Source organism: Leguminivora glycinivorella, chromosome 13 (assembly GCF_023078275.1).
Source record: "Leguminivora glycinivorella isolate SPB_JAAS2020 chromosome 13, LegGlyc_1.1, whole genome shotgun sequence".
In the NCBI taxonomy this organism is placed as follows: domain Eukaryota; kingdom Metazoa; phylum Arthropoda; class Insecta; order Lepidoptera; family Tortricidae; genus Leguminivora; species Leguminivora glycinivorella.
Genome location: NC_062983.1, coordinates 22,250,563 through 22,266,079, shown reverse-complemented (window position 1 = coordinate 22,266,079; position 15,517 = coordinate 22,250,563). Strand labels below are relative to the sequence as shown.

At 34.9% G+C, this 15,517-nt stretch overlaps 1 protein-coding gene and 1 non-coding gene across 7 annotated transcripts in view; one reads left to right on the top strand and one right to left on the bottom strand.

The window, feature by feature from the left end:
- LOC125232769 (AMP deaminase 2) overlaps positions 1–15,517 on the top strand; it is a 51,251-nt gene that overhangs the window by 9,514 nt on the left and 26,220 nt on the right. The window contains exons 1-2 of one of the 6 annotated variants that reach the window (XM_048138546.1): positions 5,463–5,594; positions 9,039–9,208. The exons of 2 other annotated variants lie outside the window; for them this stretch is intronic. In XM_048138546.1, coding sequence (XP_047994503.1) covers positions 9,136–9,208 — 73 coding nt within the window. In that variant the 5' untranslated portion in view covers positions 5,463–5,594; positions 9,039–9,135. Of the gene's footprint in view, positions 1–4,454; positions 4,621–5,462; positions 5,595–9,038; positions 9,209–15,517 lie in introns of those variants that run through there. 3 more of the 6 variants (XM_048138549.1, XM_048138548.1, XM_048138547.1) reach the window with 3 other exon arrangements.
- Trnay-gua lies at positions 4,683–4,770 on the bottom strand. The gene is given in 2 exon segments: positions 4,683–4,718; positions 4,734–4,770. It is a non-coding gene; the product is annotated as a tRNA-Tyr (tRNA).

Below are 15,517 nucleotides of genomic sequence, written 5' to 3'. Positions count from 1 at the left end.
GTGTGTGATATTTTTCACCTTGACGCCTTTGAGAAGGACTGGTAGATAGGATACAAGTCAAGCCTGCCTGGGATAGGCGGAGGGCCTTTACCCACCTGCTTGCGACCGATCCATTTTCCTGCGCATGATTGAAAAGACTAAATCAAGTATGTAGTGCAAGGGCGGGTAAAATTAGCCGGGTTAATTTATCTCAATTCTATCGGTTTTGGCTTCAAGAGTGACTTGGCACTTTACTTACTTTTTAATTTCTCATGGTCTGAAGTGTGGTTCGTTATGTGTGCAGAAGGGGTCAAGGGGGCCGGACACGTTTCAGTAGGAGAGCATTTCACTTTACAAATTAAAATTTGGCTTAAAATAATTCATTAAAAAAATTCAAATTTTGATATTGAACTTGCAATTTCATAAATACCTATCTATAGTACTCGTATCTATCTATAGGTACTTTTGCCTAATCATCTTGGCAATGGCTATTACGCAGAAGCACCTAGAAAACATGAAGAAAAAAACACCCAGATGTTTTTAATAAAATTATACTAATATCCTCCTGTGTGGTTATCCCTCTGCTCTCAATGTTTACCACGGCTAATTTTATCCCGGATGTGGTAAATTGTAAGGTAGATTAGGTAGGTAATAACTTTCTATCGCCAAAATTCGCATAAAACTTCGCAAGTCTTTGAAATAGTCGTTTATAAATAGCTCGTTTTTAGGGTTCCGTAGTCAACTAGGAGCCCTTATAGTTTCGCCATGTCTGTCTGTCCGTCCGTCCGTCCGTCCGTCCGTCCGTCCGTCCGTCCGTCCGTCCGTCCGTCCGTCCGTCCGTCCGTCCGTCCGTCCGTCCGCGGATAATCTCAGTAACCGTTAGCACTAGAAAGCTGAAATTTGGTACCAATATGTAAATCAATCACGCCAACAAAGTGCAAAAATAAAAAATTGAAAAAAATGTTTTATTAGGGTACCTCCCCTACATGTAAAGTGGGGGCTGATATTTTTTTCATTCCAACCCCAACGTGTGATATATTGTTGGATAGGTATTTAAAAATGAATAAGGGTTTACTAAGATCGTTTTTTGATAATATTAATATTTTTGGAAATAATCGCTCCTAAAGGAAAAAAAAGTGCGTCCCCCCCCCTCTAACTTTTGAACCATATGTTTAAAAAATATGAAAAAAATCACAAAAGTAGAACTTTATAAGGACTTTCTAGGAAAATTGTTTTGAACTTGATAGGTTCAGTAGTTTTTGAGAAAAATACGGAAAACTACGGAACCCTACACTGAGCGTGGCCCGACACGCTCTTGGCCGGTTTTTAGACTAAAACCACTCGCGGCCACTAAATTAGAGATTGATTTCCTCTCAGACTTTTTATAAATATCATGGTGTTTCTGTTTACCTTTATCGCTTCCAAGAATTTTGGTTAATTTTTCTCTCTTTCACTCACCTCTAGCTTGTAGGAGTCGTAGGTATCTGCCTGGGATTCAGGTGATTGCTGAGAGGAGAATCTTCACATGACAGAATCATGTGTGGATATTGTGTGGATGCAAGAGCTTGTATTCGAAGTAGCACACACGGTCGAATAAGGTCACAATCACAATAAATTTTAGTTGCGTCCTTTACAAATTGAAATTATTGATATTGTAATGTGCGTAAATATGTGCAACTTAATTAAAGAAAAAGTAGTTCCAGGGATGGGGGGTTATTATTAAGGGTGTAATTAGGTAAAAAACAAAAGAGCGTATTAAATGTAATAATCCTGTATCGTGACTAATCGTGAGAAGTTACAGCAAAACTTTGTACAAGCAAAGCATATCTTAGGAACTCTGTATCATATCAAGATCCAAGTCAAAATGAATGATAGTGATTCATCTGTCGCGATGCCAGTGCCGAGCCAAGACAATCATTCACGTACCTACCCTAACCCTACTTCACCACGGCTACGTTCTAGCTAGATCAAAGATGAACCAGTGTGTCTTAGATGTGTATCGCCTGTAGTTTCTATGAAACGGGAAGCCAATGTATATTGGATGGTGTAATGGTTAAAAAGTAAAGCAAGTTTTATGATTTGTTGGGCGTTGATTGACAGCCATTGGCGATAGGAGTTGTGGCCAAAATGTTGATGACTGACGGGATGCAATGTAATGCAATTTATAATCTTATGTGACGACAGTATTAAGCTCGGTACACACGTTGAGGACAAAAACAATAAGCAGATGAAATAAATATTGAATGGGGATTAGGTATATCGCGCATAAATCAGGTACCAACATCCCGACGTTATGAACAATTAAGCGTTCGTGCATGGTCAACGGGTGGTGTTGTAAAGGGTTTGAAAGATCGGTCTATTAATAATTAATGATACTTTATGATACGCAACGAAATGTCCATTTCATGGCATCCACGTGGCATCACACTGGCAGTACTGGCACCATCAGTGAGATAATTATACAACCACAAATTTTTAAACTATAAGGTACCCAACTTAACCTCATACTAAGAATTTAGATTACTGTTTTCGTGGTAGAAAAATAAAGTCATATATTTTCTGAAAACGAAGTGAAGAGGTTTGTTTTCTTCACCTTATCATTATTAATCATCTTGCTGTTAACTCGCTTCATACAGGTTGCTCCAAGTTTTGATTCATAAAAATGAAATTAAAGTTAAGTAAGTCATTATAGAATGTACACATTATTTTTGCTCTAGTTTTAACCGAAACATGATTATTTTCCCCTCACTAGCTCGGAAACACGTGTTTTGTCCTTTAATACCAGCGGGTAAAAACGCATAATTTTATCCACTAGTGGGTAAAGTAATTTGACCTTGAATAAAGTCAAATTAACTGCTTTAAAATTGATAAAAGTAGGTGAATCTAGTAATAAAGATGATTTACCACCTGTGGAACTACTGGAAGCAGTGATAAACGCATTTTTTGCGTTGTAGTTTCCTCGCTATAGTGAGGGGAAAAGTTTTGTGTTACACTCGGGTGCAAATGTATTTTACTTCTCGTGTGTTAAAAAACTCGCAAGTTCAGGATTCTATTCTCGAACCACTCGCTTCGCTCGTGGTTCAACTATAGAATCCTTTCACTTGCTCGTTTTTCAATTCAACACTCTGCGTTAAAATACAACTTTTCCCCCTTGTATAACAAATAACTATTACCGATTTATTCGAACAATCAATCAGTGATGTTGATGTTACACCGGCCGGCAGCCCACTGATAAGAATCAATAATAAACAGTAAAAAACCTATCGATACTAGGCCAAGCCAATATAAACCTTATATCCTCTAGTAGTAGCTCTCTCTCACAAGGTCTAATTTTACGCGCAGGTGTTTGAGATTTTCTGCTAAAATTTCAGATGAAAACGATCTTATTGCACTTGAAGCATAGGTCCTTAATCCTTATGCATTTAACAATATACAGCCTTTACCTTATACATACATCTTTGCAAAATAAAAACCCTGTTCCATATAACTTAGCCTACGAGCGAGGTATGCCCGAGGGCGCCCATAGCACAGTATAATGAAGAGTACTAACGTACAGTATGGCCACTCCCGCTCCCCGCTGAAAGTGCCGCCCACCCCCTCTCGGTTACCTCACAGTTACCGCCTGTCAAAAACGCGAACAGTCGACCTGTCATATGTCACTCATATACAAGCATAGTACGCGTTCACCTACACGAGCTTAGACTGCAGTGTGCTAGGAACGCGCCTCTTTCATATATATTTGATCGCTAGTGTCCGAGGTGTGCCCATAGTCTCAGAGCCCGCTCGGACCTTTGACGGGTCATCCGGAACTAATCGGTCTTTGGCAGTTTGCGGAGGAATGCAAGATAATAGTGCCTCTTCACTCAGGATGGTGAGTGAAGAGGGTTTTGTACCTTGACTGTCGGTGGGAAGTCTGACTGTGTGCGGGTGATTTAATAAGTAAGTACAATATGTCTGACACGGATATACCTACTTGACTATTAGGAAACTCTGAAAGACATCTTAGTTTGATTACTGTAAAGTGTAAACTTAACTTTTAGCAAAAAAAATTTTTTTTGGACATAAAATCGGCACCGCGTATGTAAACTATGTAATATTTTTGAAGTTGCAGGAATCTGTAGGCTACAGTGACTGCTTACAGTCAGGTTGGCATTTTTGCCAAGTTTCAACTTACAACTTACTTAAAAAGTCATAGATTCAACAAATTTCGTCTCGTGTATGACGCCACTGTAAACAAACTCAATGTTTGTTGTAGATGGCGCCACTAAAAAGATGATATTTCAAATTGTACTAACATCTTTAGAATTATTTTTTATTTAATGTTCAATTTTATTTAAATTTTTGGCCACATAGGTATTTTGTTAGACGGTACTAATAATTTTTTCTTACGACATACTTTAGGTCATCCTGTACATACTCGTATATTAAAACTTGTTATCATCTTTCACTATAAATCTGAAACATTGCGCTGCCAGAATGCAACGGAAACTCGCATCGCAAAATGTGAAATAATCTTATTATGACACATTTTAAAAAGAAGTGCTAAAATTGTTTAGGAACAATAAAAAATGTCCATCAGAGGTGTGCAAGATGGATCAAGATCACCACTTATACTCACGGATTCTTTCTTCGATGACGGTGGTAAGTAATAATATCATTAATTTTGAAGAAAAAAAAGTAAAAAAAAAATACAAAAAAAGAATTCCTTCGAACCGGATTTGAACCAGTGACCTATGGATGACAGTGATTTACCTCTACAGTCCACCGCTCTACCAACTGAGCTATCGAAGGGATATGTGAGCGTGCGAAATTACGGTACGCATTCTGTTGCAGCTATTTTGTTAATGAGTAGGGTGACGATGATGTAACGATGAGAAACATTTTGTCTCGGTTTTTTAATATGGTTACTAATGTTATTATGTTGCAATCTGTTAACCGGATCATTTTAATCGCGTATTTAAATATGGTTCGATTCATTGCGACGGATTACTTAATACAATTAACTGTAAATGTTTTATAATAATTTAGTACAGTATTTTTTAAATAACGTTTTATAATAAATGTTTTTAATTTAGTGATGTAAAATGTTAATTTATCCTTTATTTTCGAAGAAAATAGTACTTATAAAAGGCAGACTTAATGTTATACTTAACCCAAAATTTAGTGTTACATAATTAAAGTTTTTATTTTTCTTATTAATTTCAACCATTGTTTTTTATCTTTAAAATCACTTTATTTTTAATTTTATTAGAAGTAGATTAAAATAATATCTCACATACAATACTTAAGTACTTTATCTTTGTAGAATACTTATTTTGTTTTCGCAAAAATAGTCGTATTAACTACGCAAATTTACTAATTAATATAACATCATTACTGTACTATGACATAGCAATGAAAACTTCTCATTACATATCCTGCCAAGCTGTTAAGTTACACTTTGTTGACGTGGTCGGGTCACCGCCGGCTGCCGGCTGCCGCTGCCGCGCCTCAGTCTGCGACCGACGGCTCTCGCGAGGGCCCGCGCCGCTCGCTTCTGACGCTGCCACTTCGGCAACTCACAAAATACTTTCTTTTTGTTTTGCTGACGTTTTAATAACATTGTGACATATACGGTATTTAAGAACATGTGCATGATCGTGTTATTTGTTTGTCGTTCTACTTAGCAAGTTTCTTAAATAAAGAAGGAAATAATTAACTATGTATTACCTGTTATTGTTTACAATCATGCTACTTATAGTGTACATATTCGTTTAGTGAAACTTTCTCTAATTTAAATATATAATGTGCACAATCTAATTAAATGATGAAATCTCAGTAGTGGCTAAGTTATAATTAACGCCACCTTCCCGAATGAAGGTTGAGGGAGGCGATGGCTGAGATGCGCGCCATATTCGTGAACGGGTGCTGTTTGTGAAGACCGGTCTGTTTCAGCTAATAGGGGCTATGCTATTCTATGCAACATTAATTTTGAATGAGATTACGTTGAGGCACTCTGTTCGGTCCTTGTTTGTTTATTTTTCTTTCTGACTCTTGGAGACCATATACATCTCCAAGGAAAAAAGTAGATTAAGTATACATATATTTTTTTTTCCTTTGCTTAAGACAACAAGAGTCTTTTACAACTCTAAAGTTATTTTAGTTATTCGGTTTTTTTCTTCATGTATAATTTTTTTTAGATGTACTTTGACACTTAGAGACTCTATACATCTCTAACATCTCTTATTAATAATCATAATAGCTTTGTACTTTGTATAATTTCTTGTGTTAATATTTTTTTTTATGAATACTTTTGCTTATTAAATTGTATCTTGTTTTTTTTTAATGCATGTTAAATATAAGATGTAATGTTTTGAAAAGAAGTGGCCCGCCGAGTTTCTTGCCGGTCCCATAGTGGATACCCTCCTCCAACTGAGGGGGGACTGAAATCTTCTCGAGGCTGAGGCGTAGGGTTAGAGCCGGCGTAGTTTTATTTGACGTTCATAAGCGCATTGTAATATGCCTACTTGGAAAATAAATATTTCATTTCATTTCATTTCAACTACTGAATAGATAGGTGACTTTGGCGGGGTCAAGGTTGAGACGTGTTATCAGTACCTATTTGGTCCGCAACGTGTCCAAAACATGTTTGTAAATGTCACAATTACTTACGGAAGATGCATAATTATCACTGCTTAGGAGTTCATTACATATATTACACTACTTATACTATGTATTCAGAAATTTCAGAACCGATTATTCTAAAATATAATATATTTTATACTCGTTTGTCTGACATATTTATATATGTAGTATAAGTACTGACTGACATATTTATAACAGATAAAGATAATAAAATTTATTGAGTCAATAAAAGTACTTATTCTACTTACAATTTTTTGCATTATTACTATGGTAAAAAACCAAAGGTAAGTGTCATCTGAACCCTGTAGTACAATCCCGTAAACTGTATTACGGTGGGTCAGGATTAACCGTATTTACGTATATATTTATATACTTAACTTAACTATATATAAATATGAAAAAAACTTAAAATTATGTATATTTGTATTAAATAAATCTTAAAATTACTGAAATAGATTTTCTAATAACGGTATTTCTTATTTATTTAAAGTCGCGTCATCGTTTTATATGAAAATTAAATAGTTTCTTGCTAAGTAAGACGTAAACATGATTATTATTCATGTATGCAATGTGTACGGTACGGTTACAAGACACGTAATATTTGACACTCCCTCCTCAATCTCCTCATGAACAAACATTCAATTCTGTCGCATGAAAGCGCGAGATGAAACAATGAACGGAATATTTGCGATGTTGATTAAATCGACTATTTGTTATTATAATTTCACCGTTAGCCAACTGCACACATTTTACTGGTTCATATTCAGATTCAGCTTCATGGAAATTTTTCTGATACTGATAAAATAATGTAATCTCAATGGGGTTAAAGGCGGTTATCATTTATCAATATAACATTTGGAATAGGAGAGCATGTTGCCATATTCTTTTACCCCTTATCCTAATTTGATAACCTCATGACTTGACATACATAGTTATAGACCTAATTATCCTGCTACATAAAAAAACTTGCTAGACGAGATTAACGTTGAACTTAATTTTGGGCTTAGATAAATGTTAAAAATGTTTCAAACAGTATTCATTTCATAACTTATTCATTGTTGAAAAATAACTAAATTAGATTTGGGTGTTTTAATTTTTAACGTTCGCTTAGCGATATGACAATTGCATTGTAAATCCATTACCTGCGGAACGGTGCTACATTTTATGACGTGGGAGGCATCAGGCTAAGCAAGCAATAAGCTCATAAATTGCAGTAAGTGAGCTGGCTCGCCCCGTTCTATTAAGGGCCTGTGACGCGCCATGGCATGTTAGCCATAACCGTAAACTGATAATGAGCTATCGGGCCATTCGTTGCCTCTTGTTTAATCATGTGCAATATAATGCTGACTCAATGTTAGTATTTCAAGGCTGACTCATAAACTCTATTGATAGGCAAAAACTTTACCTGTGATCTATCATGAAAAAGCTTTTTTTATCGAGGGTAAAAACACTAATAAGACCGATAAAAGCATTTAGAGACTGTAGGTATTTAAATATTATTTTCATTAGCCGAGAATGTTGAATAAAATATAAAAACTTCAAATCATTTATTTGTTAAACATAGGTGTACAACAAACAGTAGGTCTTAAAGTATAACAACGTATCACTATGTTTCGCCATATGGCATACAAATAGTTGTAGCTATAGACATGTAGGTTACATTTAAAAATCAACACTTAATAATAGGTACATAATAAAATAAATTAACAAAACAATGCAGTAGTATTAGGACATCATTAAAATGTTATAAAATTTCCAAAGTCTGACAAATATTCCTGGATGGAGTAGTATGCTTTACTTACAAGAAAATTATACAGCGTTTTTTTAGAAAATTATAAAGCACATATGTATAAAAACCATCTGCAAAAAACTTTTAAATTTATATGAAAAACCAACATAAAATTTGGATCAGTCAAGTTTTCATGTCCAGGCTTTAAAACGGCTTTCGGCAATTCACAAATTCATATTGCTACAGAAAGAGGAGCATAACTCTGAATTCAGACAAGATTTTCACGTAACCAGGGGTCAATAGGATGACACAGACGAGTACAAAGCAGTGAATAATCATGAATAGTCAGACTGTTGCTGTCACCGGTCAGCTGTTGCCTCATTGTTTGCTTAGCAAACGAGGGCTGCAAATACGTTTCCATTCTATTGTCGCCACTTTCGTGTTGCGCTTTATGGTGAAATATAGCTCCGATTCAATTTAAATCTCAATATAGTCCACACAGAATTTCAATAGTTTAATTTGCATATCATTTTAGAACAATCAGGTCCGGATTCGTTTTAAACTGATGTAATGAATTTCGATTTAGAAATTACCCAAATTTACGGAGCGCTGTTTACTTATTTGTGTAGTAATAGTGATTTTAGTGATTCAAATAGAAATAAACCGTATGTCACAATGTCATTTACTCAATTTTAAACCGTCACAGATAAGTTCAGAACTATAAAATCAAGTTTATCAAGTGGAGTATTTTTATTGATGAAATAAACCAATAAAGGTCAAGTGTTCTTTGATGGAGCAGAAAGATGTATAGCTTCGATAAGGACATATGGCACGTGCAAGGCAGCTCGGAGCTCCAAGACGAGGCTGAAGAAGAACGTAACTATCATTTTTAGTATCTTTTTATTGAGCATTGTACATTTTATGGTGTCTAACCTAGGGGGCTCTATTACTGAATTGTAGTTATCGGCGTTTTAAAATTACTGTGTATCGCTGATGTGAAAAATTTAGTGGTAACTTATAATTGACAACGTTTCAAAATTTTCAATGTCCCTAAATCGAAAACCATTTCGAGATATACGCTTGTAGATCACATAAATAATTTTTTTAATATTTTTTTTCCCCTATTTTTAGTATAAAAAATCTTAAAAATAGTTTAAAGGGGAAGTGACGTCAAATAGCTGATTTAGAGCTGCCACTATACCAAAAAAATCTTCCAGTTGGGATGTCACTTGAGTTTGACAGTGACACTTATCACAGTTCGTAGCAAAGATATTAAAAATTTCATGGCTTAGTCTATGGTTCGTAGTCATTCACTATGGTTGACAGTGATACCTTGACAGTCAGACATACCGGACTGTTTGAGCTGACTGTTAAAACTTTTTTTTTTTAGAAATGATTTTGTCGTTTTCTTAGGTGTATGAAACAACACATGTGACGTCACGAAGCTGTGTCTTGACGTTTGTAACTTACGCTCTTTCTGCTCGAAGTAGTAATAAGAAGGGATTTTCTCATTAAAATAGCAGTTTTTGGAAAAATAAAAAAATACGTGTATCTTTTAGTATTGAGTTCTTTCAAACCAATCAATAAAAAGTAGTACTCAAAAATATGAAATGTTGTCAATTAAGCTAACATTAAGTTTTCGTCAGTCTGTCAGATTAAAATGTCCAAGCAAGCGCTGTATCTTTTTAACTTTGCTAGTATGGTTATTTATTAGATATTATATTCATGCTTGAGACATTAATTTTCAATATTACTTTTAAAGGAATATTTAAGCAGATTTAAGATGAAGTCTCTAGCTAAACGCAATATCAGAAGCATCATATCATTATCTTATCAGACGCTTATTAAATTATGAATACATCAATGCGATCTTAATTTTGTTACCGCGGGTTGGAATTGTAATAAATGTAGCGCATATGGTAATTGATAAAATAACTACATAGATATAAATATATCATGTGCGTATTCTAAAATGAAACCGCTCTAAATTCGGCACAAGGTGAAATATGCAGCTAATTAGCGAATCCAACTAGGTGCGGTCGCGAACCGCAGTGGGAATGAACAATTAGCGCATGTTCGATCGACTGTTGTATCATTTACTGGGCTTCTGACCTCACACGGGCACGTGGCAAGACGCGACTTAGGTTCACGTATATGTATGTCTAGATTGTCTAGAGATGTTAGATAATCGACAGTTAGTTTTGTTCATTAAAAAATGGCAGATTTTTAGTTCTATATTTTTGCACAAGCAACGATATTGTTATTGGGAATGATAGATAAGGTATATTTATTTTCTTTTTATGCGTTCTCATTCTCACTTCTAATAGTATAATTGTTGTTATTTTTACTGTGATAATTTATAAAGTATTTATTTTTAAAAACTCACGAAGCTCACTGAATCGTATACCAATTCTAACAATCGATTGCCTGCACATGTCATCGGCTCAGTTTCATTACTGACAGGTTGACGGAATGATTGGAATGATAATTTCATCATTAACGAGAGACTCGCACGCAAATCACGCGATCGTCATCATCGATTCACGCGTCAACTTCGTTATATTCGATTGACTTGATTGGCGTATGAGAATATGATTACTTTTTTTATTATTATAAATGGACTTACTCTTGACTCCTTAACTGTTTTTAGTTCTAAAGTGACAGTGATAAGCTTCAGTTAGGTAAATATTACATATTCGGATATTTATGGATTAGTCCCACGTGGCGTTACAATATGGTCACTCTAGTGTCTTATACAAAATAAATTACTTATGTTTAGAGTAGGTAATTTAATTCCGTGAAATTTTATAGCATCTTTTTAGGGTTCCGTAGTCAACTAGGAACCCCTATAGTTTCGCCATGTCTTTCTGTCCGTCCGTCCGTCCGCGGATATCTCAGTAACCGTTAGCACTAGAAAGCTGAAATTTGGTACCAATGTGTATATCAATCACGCCGACAAAGTGCAAAAATAAAAAGTGGAAAAAATGTTTTATTAGGGTACACGTAAAGTGGGGAATGTTTTTTTTTTCATTTCAACCCTAACGTGTGGTATTATGGTATATTGTTGGATAGGTATTTAAAAATGAATAGGGGTTTACTACAACCATTTTATGTTAATGCTCATATTTTCGGAAATAATCGCTCCTAAAGTAAAAAAAAGTGTCCCCCCCCTCCCTTTAACTTTTGAACCATAAGTTTAAAAAATTTGAAAAAATCACAAAAGTAGATCTTTATAAAAACTTTCTAGAAAATTATTTTGAACTAGGTTGAACAGTTTTTGAAAAAAATACTAGAAACTACGGAACCCTAGCCTGAGCGTGGCCCGACACGCTCTTGGCCGGTTTTTCATACCAGAATAAAATTTCACGCAATAGATTGTTGTTAGATTAGATAGAGAAGTGACGCGTTTAGATATTTGTGACGAGTAGTGTGTGTGACTTCGACATAATATGCCTATGTTCTTTTGGAGTAATGATAAGAAAATAAACCGCAAAATTTAATCATATTTGGTATTTCTTATTTGCTATTTGCTTATTCAGTTATAAATATATTATTATTCACATGTAGGTATTTATATATCATTTGATAGCAGTTTCATCAAATTGCGCATTATGGAAAAAAATCCAATATTCCGTTTTTACGTACATATTTGTTAAAGCTGAAATGATGCGTACTGGTGAATTTTAGAGTAGGAGTATTTATATTGATTTAAGCCCTCACGCGCAACAAGTGCCATCGATTTCAATTTTGCATAACAGATAACTTAACTGACCTATATTCAATTCAAAGTGATTGTTATTATTTAGCCTAATTTTATTTAAATGGCAACGCTTATCAGGGTAGTCTGTCTGTCTATTTGAAGTAATTTTTGTTACTAAGGTTAATTTTATTTCTTATTATGCTATAAACTTTTGTAATACATACATTCATTACCTATTGTTACTAATAATTATATTACCAACTAAGGAAGAGCGGTGCCTCTTAACATAGGTATTTGATACTTAAAAAGAGACACCGACACCGACCTTTGTACATTGTAAAAGATTACTGAAACTGAATAAACAATTTTTAATTTAATTTTAATTTTGTCAATAGTACCTGACCATATCTGCCCTGTTTGGCGCTCTCCTTTATTTTCTTTTGTCTGTCATTCTGTCAGCCCATTATATCACAAAGAAATATCTTCATTCACTTATCTGTACAATTCTAAATTTGTTAATTATTGGTTATTTGGGGCAATGAACGGCCCTTCTGATGGTAGACGGACACTGTAGCCCACTGGAGCATATATTATGAAGTGTAAATGTAGACCGTTTCGTAATTGAATACACATATAATACGCATGAGCCTATATACACCTGATTTCCCTTGTTTAATCTTATTTAATAATGCTAATACCTCTCCAGGTACTCAGAAATGGAATGGGTTGTAGGTATTTGTATTGTATAGGTTTAACGTTGGCGTTAATTATACTCCCTCCCTTTATGGCGTATGGCGTTTGTGCTAGTTAATCGAACTACGTAGATGCCATTGTTAGCGCCGCTCCAATCCCTTTGTAAAATATTTTTCCCCTCACTAGCTCGGAAACACGTGTTTTGTCCTTTAATACCAGCGGGTAAAAACGCATTTTATCCACTAGTGGGTAAAGTAATTTGACCTTGAATAAAGTCAAATTAACTGCTTTGAAATTGATAAGAGTAGGTGAAGGTAGTAATAAAGATGATTTACCACCTGTGGAACTACTGGAAGCAGTGATAAACGCATTTTATGCGTTGTAGTTTCCTCGCTATATTGAGAGGAAAAGTTTTGTGTTACACTCGGGTGCAAATGTATTTTACTTCTCGTGTGTTAAAAAACTCGCAAGTTCAGGATTCTATTCTCGAACCACTCGCTTCGCTCGTGGTTCAACTATAGAATCCTTTCACTTGCTCGTTTTTCAATTCCACACTCGGCGTTAAAATACAACTTTGCCCCCTTGTATAACAAATAACTAATACTGCACTACGTATTCTAGGTAAAGCTTTGAATATAATGTACAAAATACAAATTCTTATTAGACTACAATTATAAACCTACTGGAGAGTACCTAATTTACTTGTTTTAATTTATCCCCGTTGCATTACAGAATTAACAGATATATAAAAGTTAAATAATTTGCCTATTAATTAAAATAGTACATACAATTTTAAAAAAAGAATAACCAAGCTAAAAGTATATTTAAAAATATTTTAAGCGGGTTACTCACGTATTAAGTCGATATAGCTAAAAGTATTTTCCCCTCACTAGCTCGGAAACACGTGTTTTGTCCTTTAATACCAGCGGGTAAAAACGCATTTTATCCACTAGTGGGTAAAGTAATTTGACCTTGAATATAATCAAATTAACTGCTTTAAAATTGATAAAAGTAGGTGAATCTAGTAATAAAGATGACTTACCACCTGTGGAACTACTGGAAGCAGTGATAAACGCATTTTTTGCGTTGTAGTTTCCTCGCTATAGTGAGGGGAAAAGTTTTGTGTTACACACGAGTGCAAATGTATTTTACTTCTCGTGTGTTGAAAAACTCGCAAGCTCAGGATTCTATTCTCGAACCACTCGCTTCGCTCGTGGTTCAACTATAGAATCCTTTCGCTTGCTCGTTTTTCAATTTCACACTCGGCGTTAAAATACAACTTTGCACTCTTGTATAACAAATAACTATTTCCCCTCACTAGCTCGGAAACAGGTGTTTTGTCCTTTAATACCAGCGGGTAAAAACGCATTTTATCCACTAGTGGGTAAAGTAATTTGACCTTGAATAAAGTAAAATTAACTGCTTTAAAATTGATAAAAGTAGGTGAATCTAGTAATAAAGATGATTTACCGCCTGTGGAACTACTGGAAGTAGTGATAAACGCATTTTTTGCGTTGTAGTTTCCTCGCTATAGTGAGGGGAAAAGTTTTGTGTTACACTCGGGTGCAAATGTATTTTACTTCTCGTGTGTTACAAAAACTCGCAAGTTCAGGATTCTATTCTCGAACCACTCGCTTCGCTCGTGGTTCAACTATAGACTCCTTTCACTTGCTCGCTTTGCAATTCCACACTCGGCGTTAAAATACAACTTTGCCCCCTTGTATAACAAATAACTATTAATTGAAATTGGTTCCTTACTTCTGTTTCCCTTAGTGTACTTATATGTAAAGTTGTAAAGGGTGCATGGTTGTAAAGAAATCTCGCTAAATCTCGTGTTCAACCAAGTTCGCATTGCAGTGCATATTAAATGAAGAATGAATCTGCAATGCAATGAAATGTAAACCAGTCACGTCCGTAATCCAGTGGCCGACCGTGTCACGGTCATGGTTAATGGACCACTCTGGCTTGCAAGGGCGGAAAAGGCTGGATTCCTTTCAAAGGATATTGTTCGTAATATAATTTATATGTCCTAGTGCTAAGTGAGTAATGTAAGAGAATAGGAATTTATTTTAATATCACTATCAGGGGGCCGATTTTTGAGTCTCACTGTCACTAAAATACCGGTTGAAAACGGTGAATTGCCTATTATTTTCAGTGACAAATTTCTGAATTCGAACGCCGTGAGACTCAAAAATCGGCCCCCTGACTTGTAACAAAGTCTTTATTTTGCAGTTTAACTTAACTACATGTGCTAAGGTTATTTGACATACTGTATAACGATACAATAAGAACAATAGCAATTTATTTAATTTTTTAGATTTAAAGTATTTTTAAACTTTGTTCGCATCTAACGCTATACGATACGATATTAGTCAATACTATATTAAATACATTATTACTCATAGCCCAACAACGATAACCTCATGAATTTTGTGTCAAAAAAAGACTGTTAAAAAAAATTATTCCATGGTTACCCTATTGTGCCTGTGGTAAGCTTTGAAGCTTAACGCATCGTAAAACGGTACCTTTTAATTAGATTAGGTCCCTACTACTTACGTAGAATAAACCCTTATAAACAAAAAACCGGCCAAGAGCGTGTCGGGCCACGCTCAGTGTAGGGTTCCGTAGTTTTCCGTATTTTTCTCAAAAACTACTGAACCTATCAAGTTCAAAACAATTTTCCTAGAAAGTCTTTATAAAGTTCTACTTTTGTGATTTTTTAATATTTTTTAAACATATGGTTCAAAAGTTAGAGGGGGGGGGGGGGGACGCACTTCTTTTTCCTTTAGGAG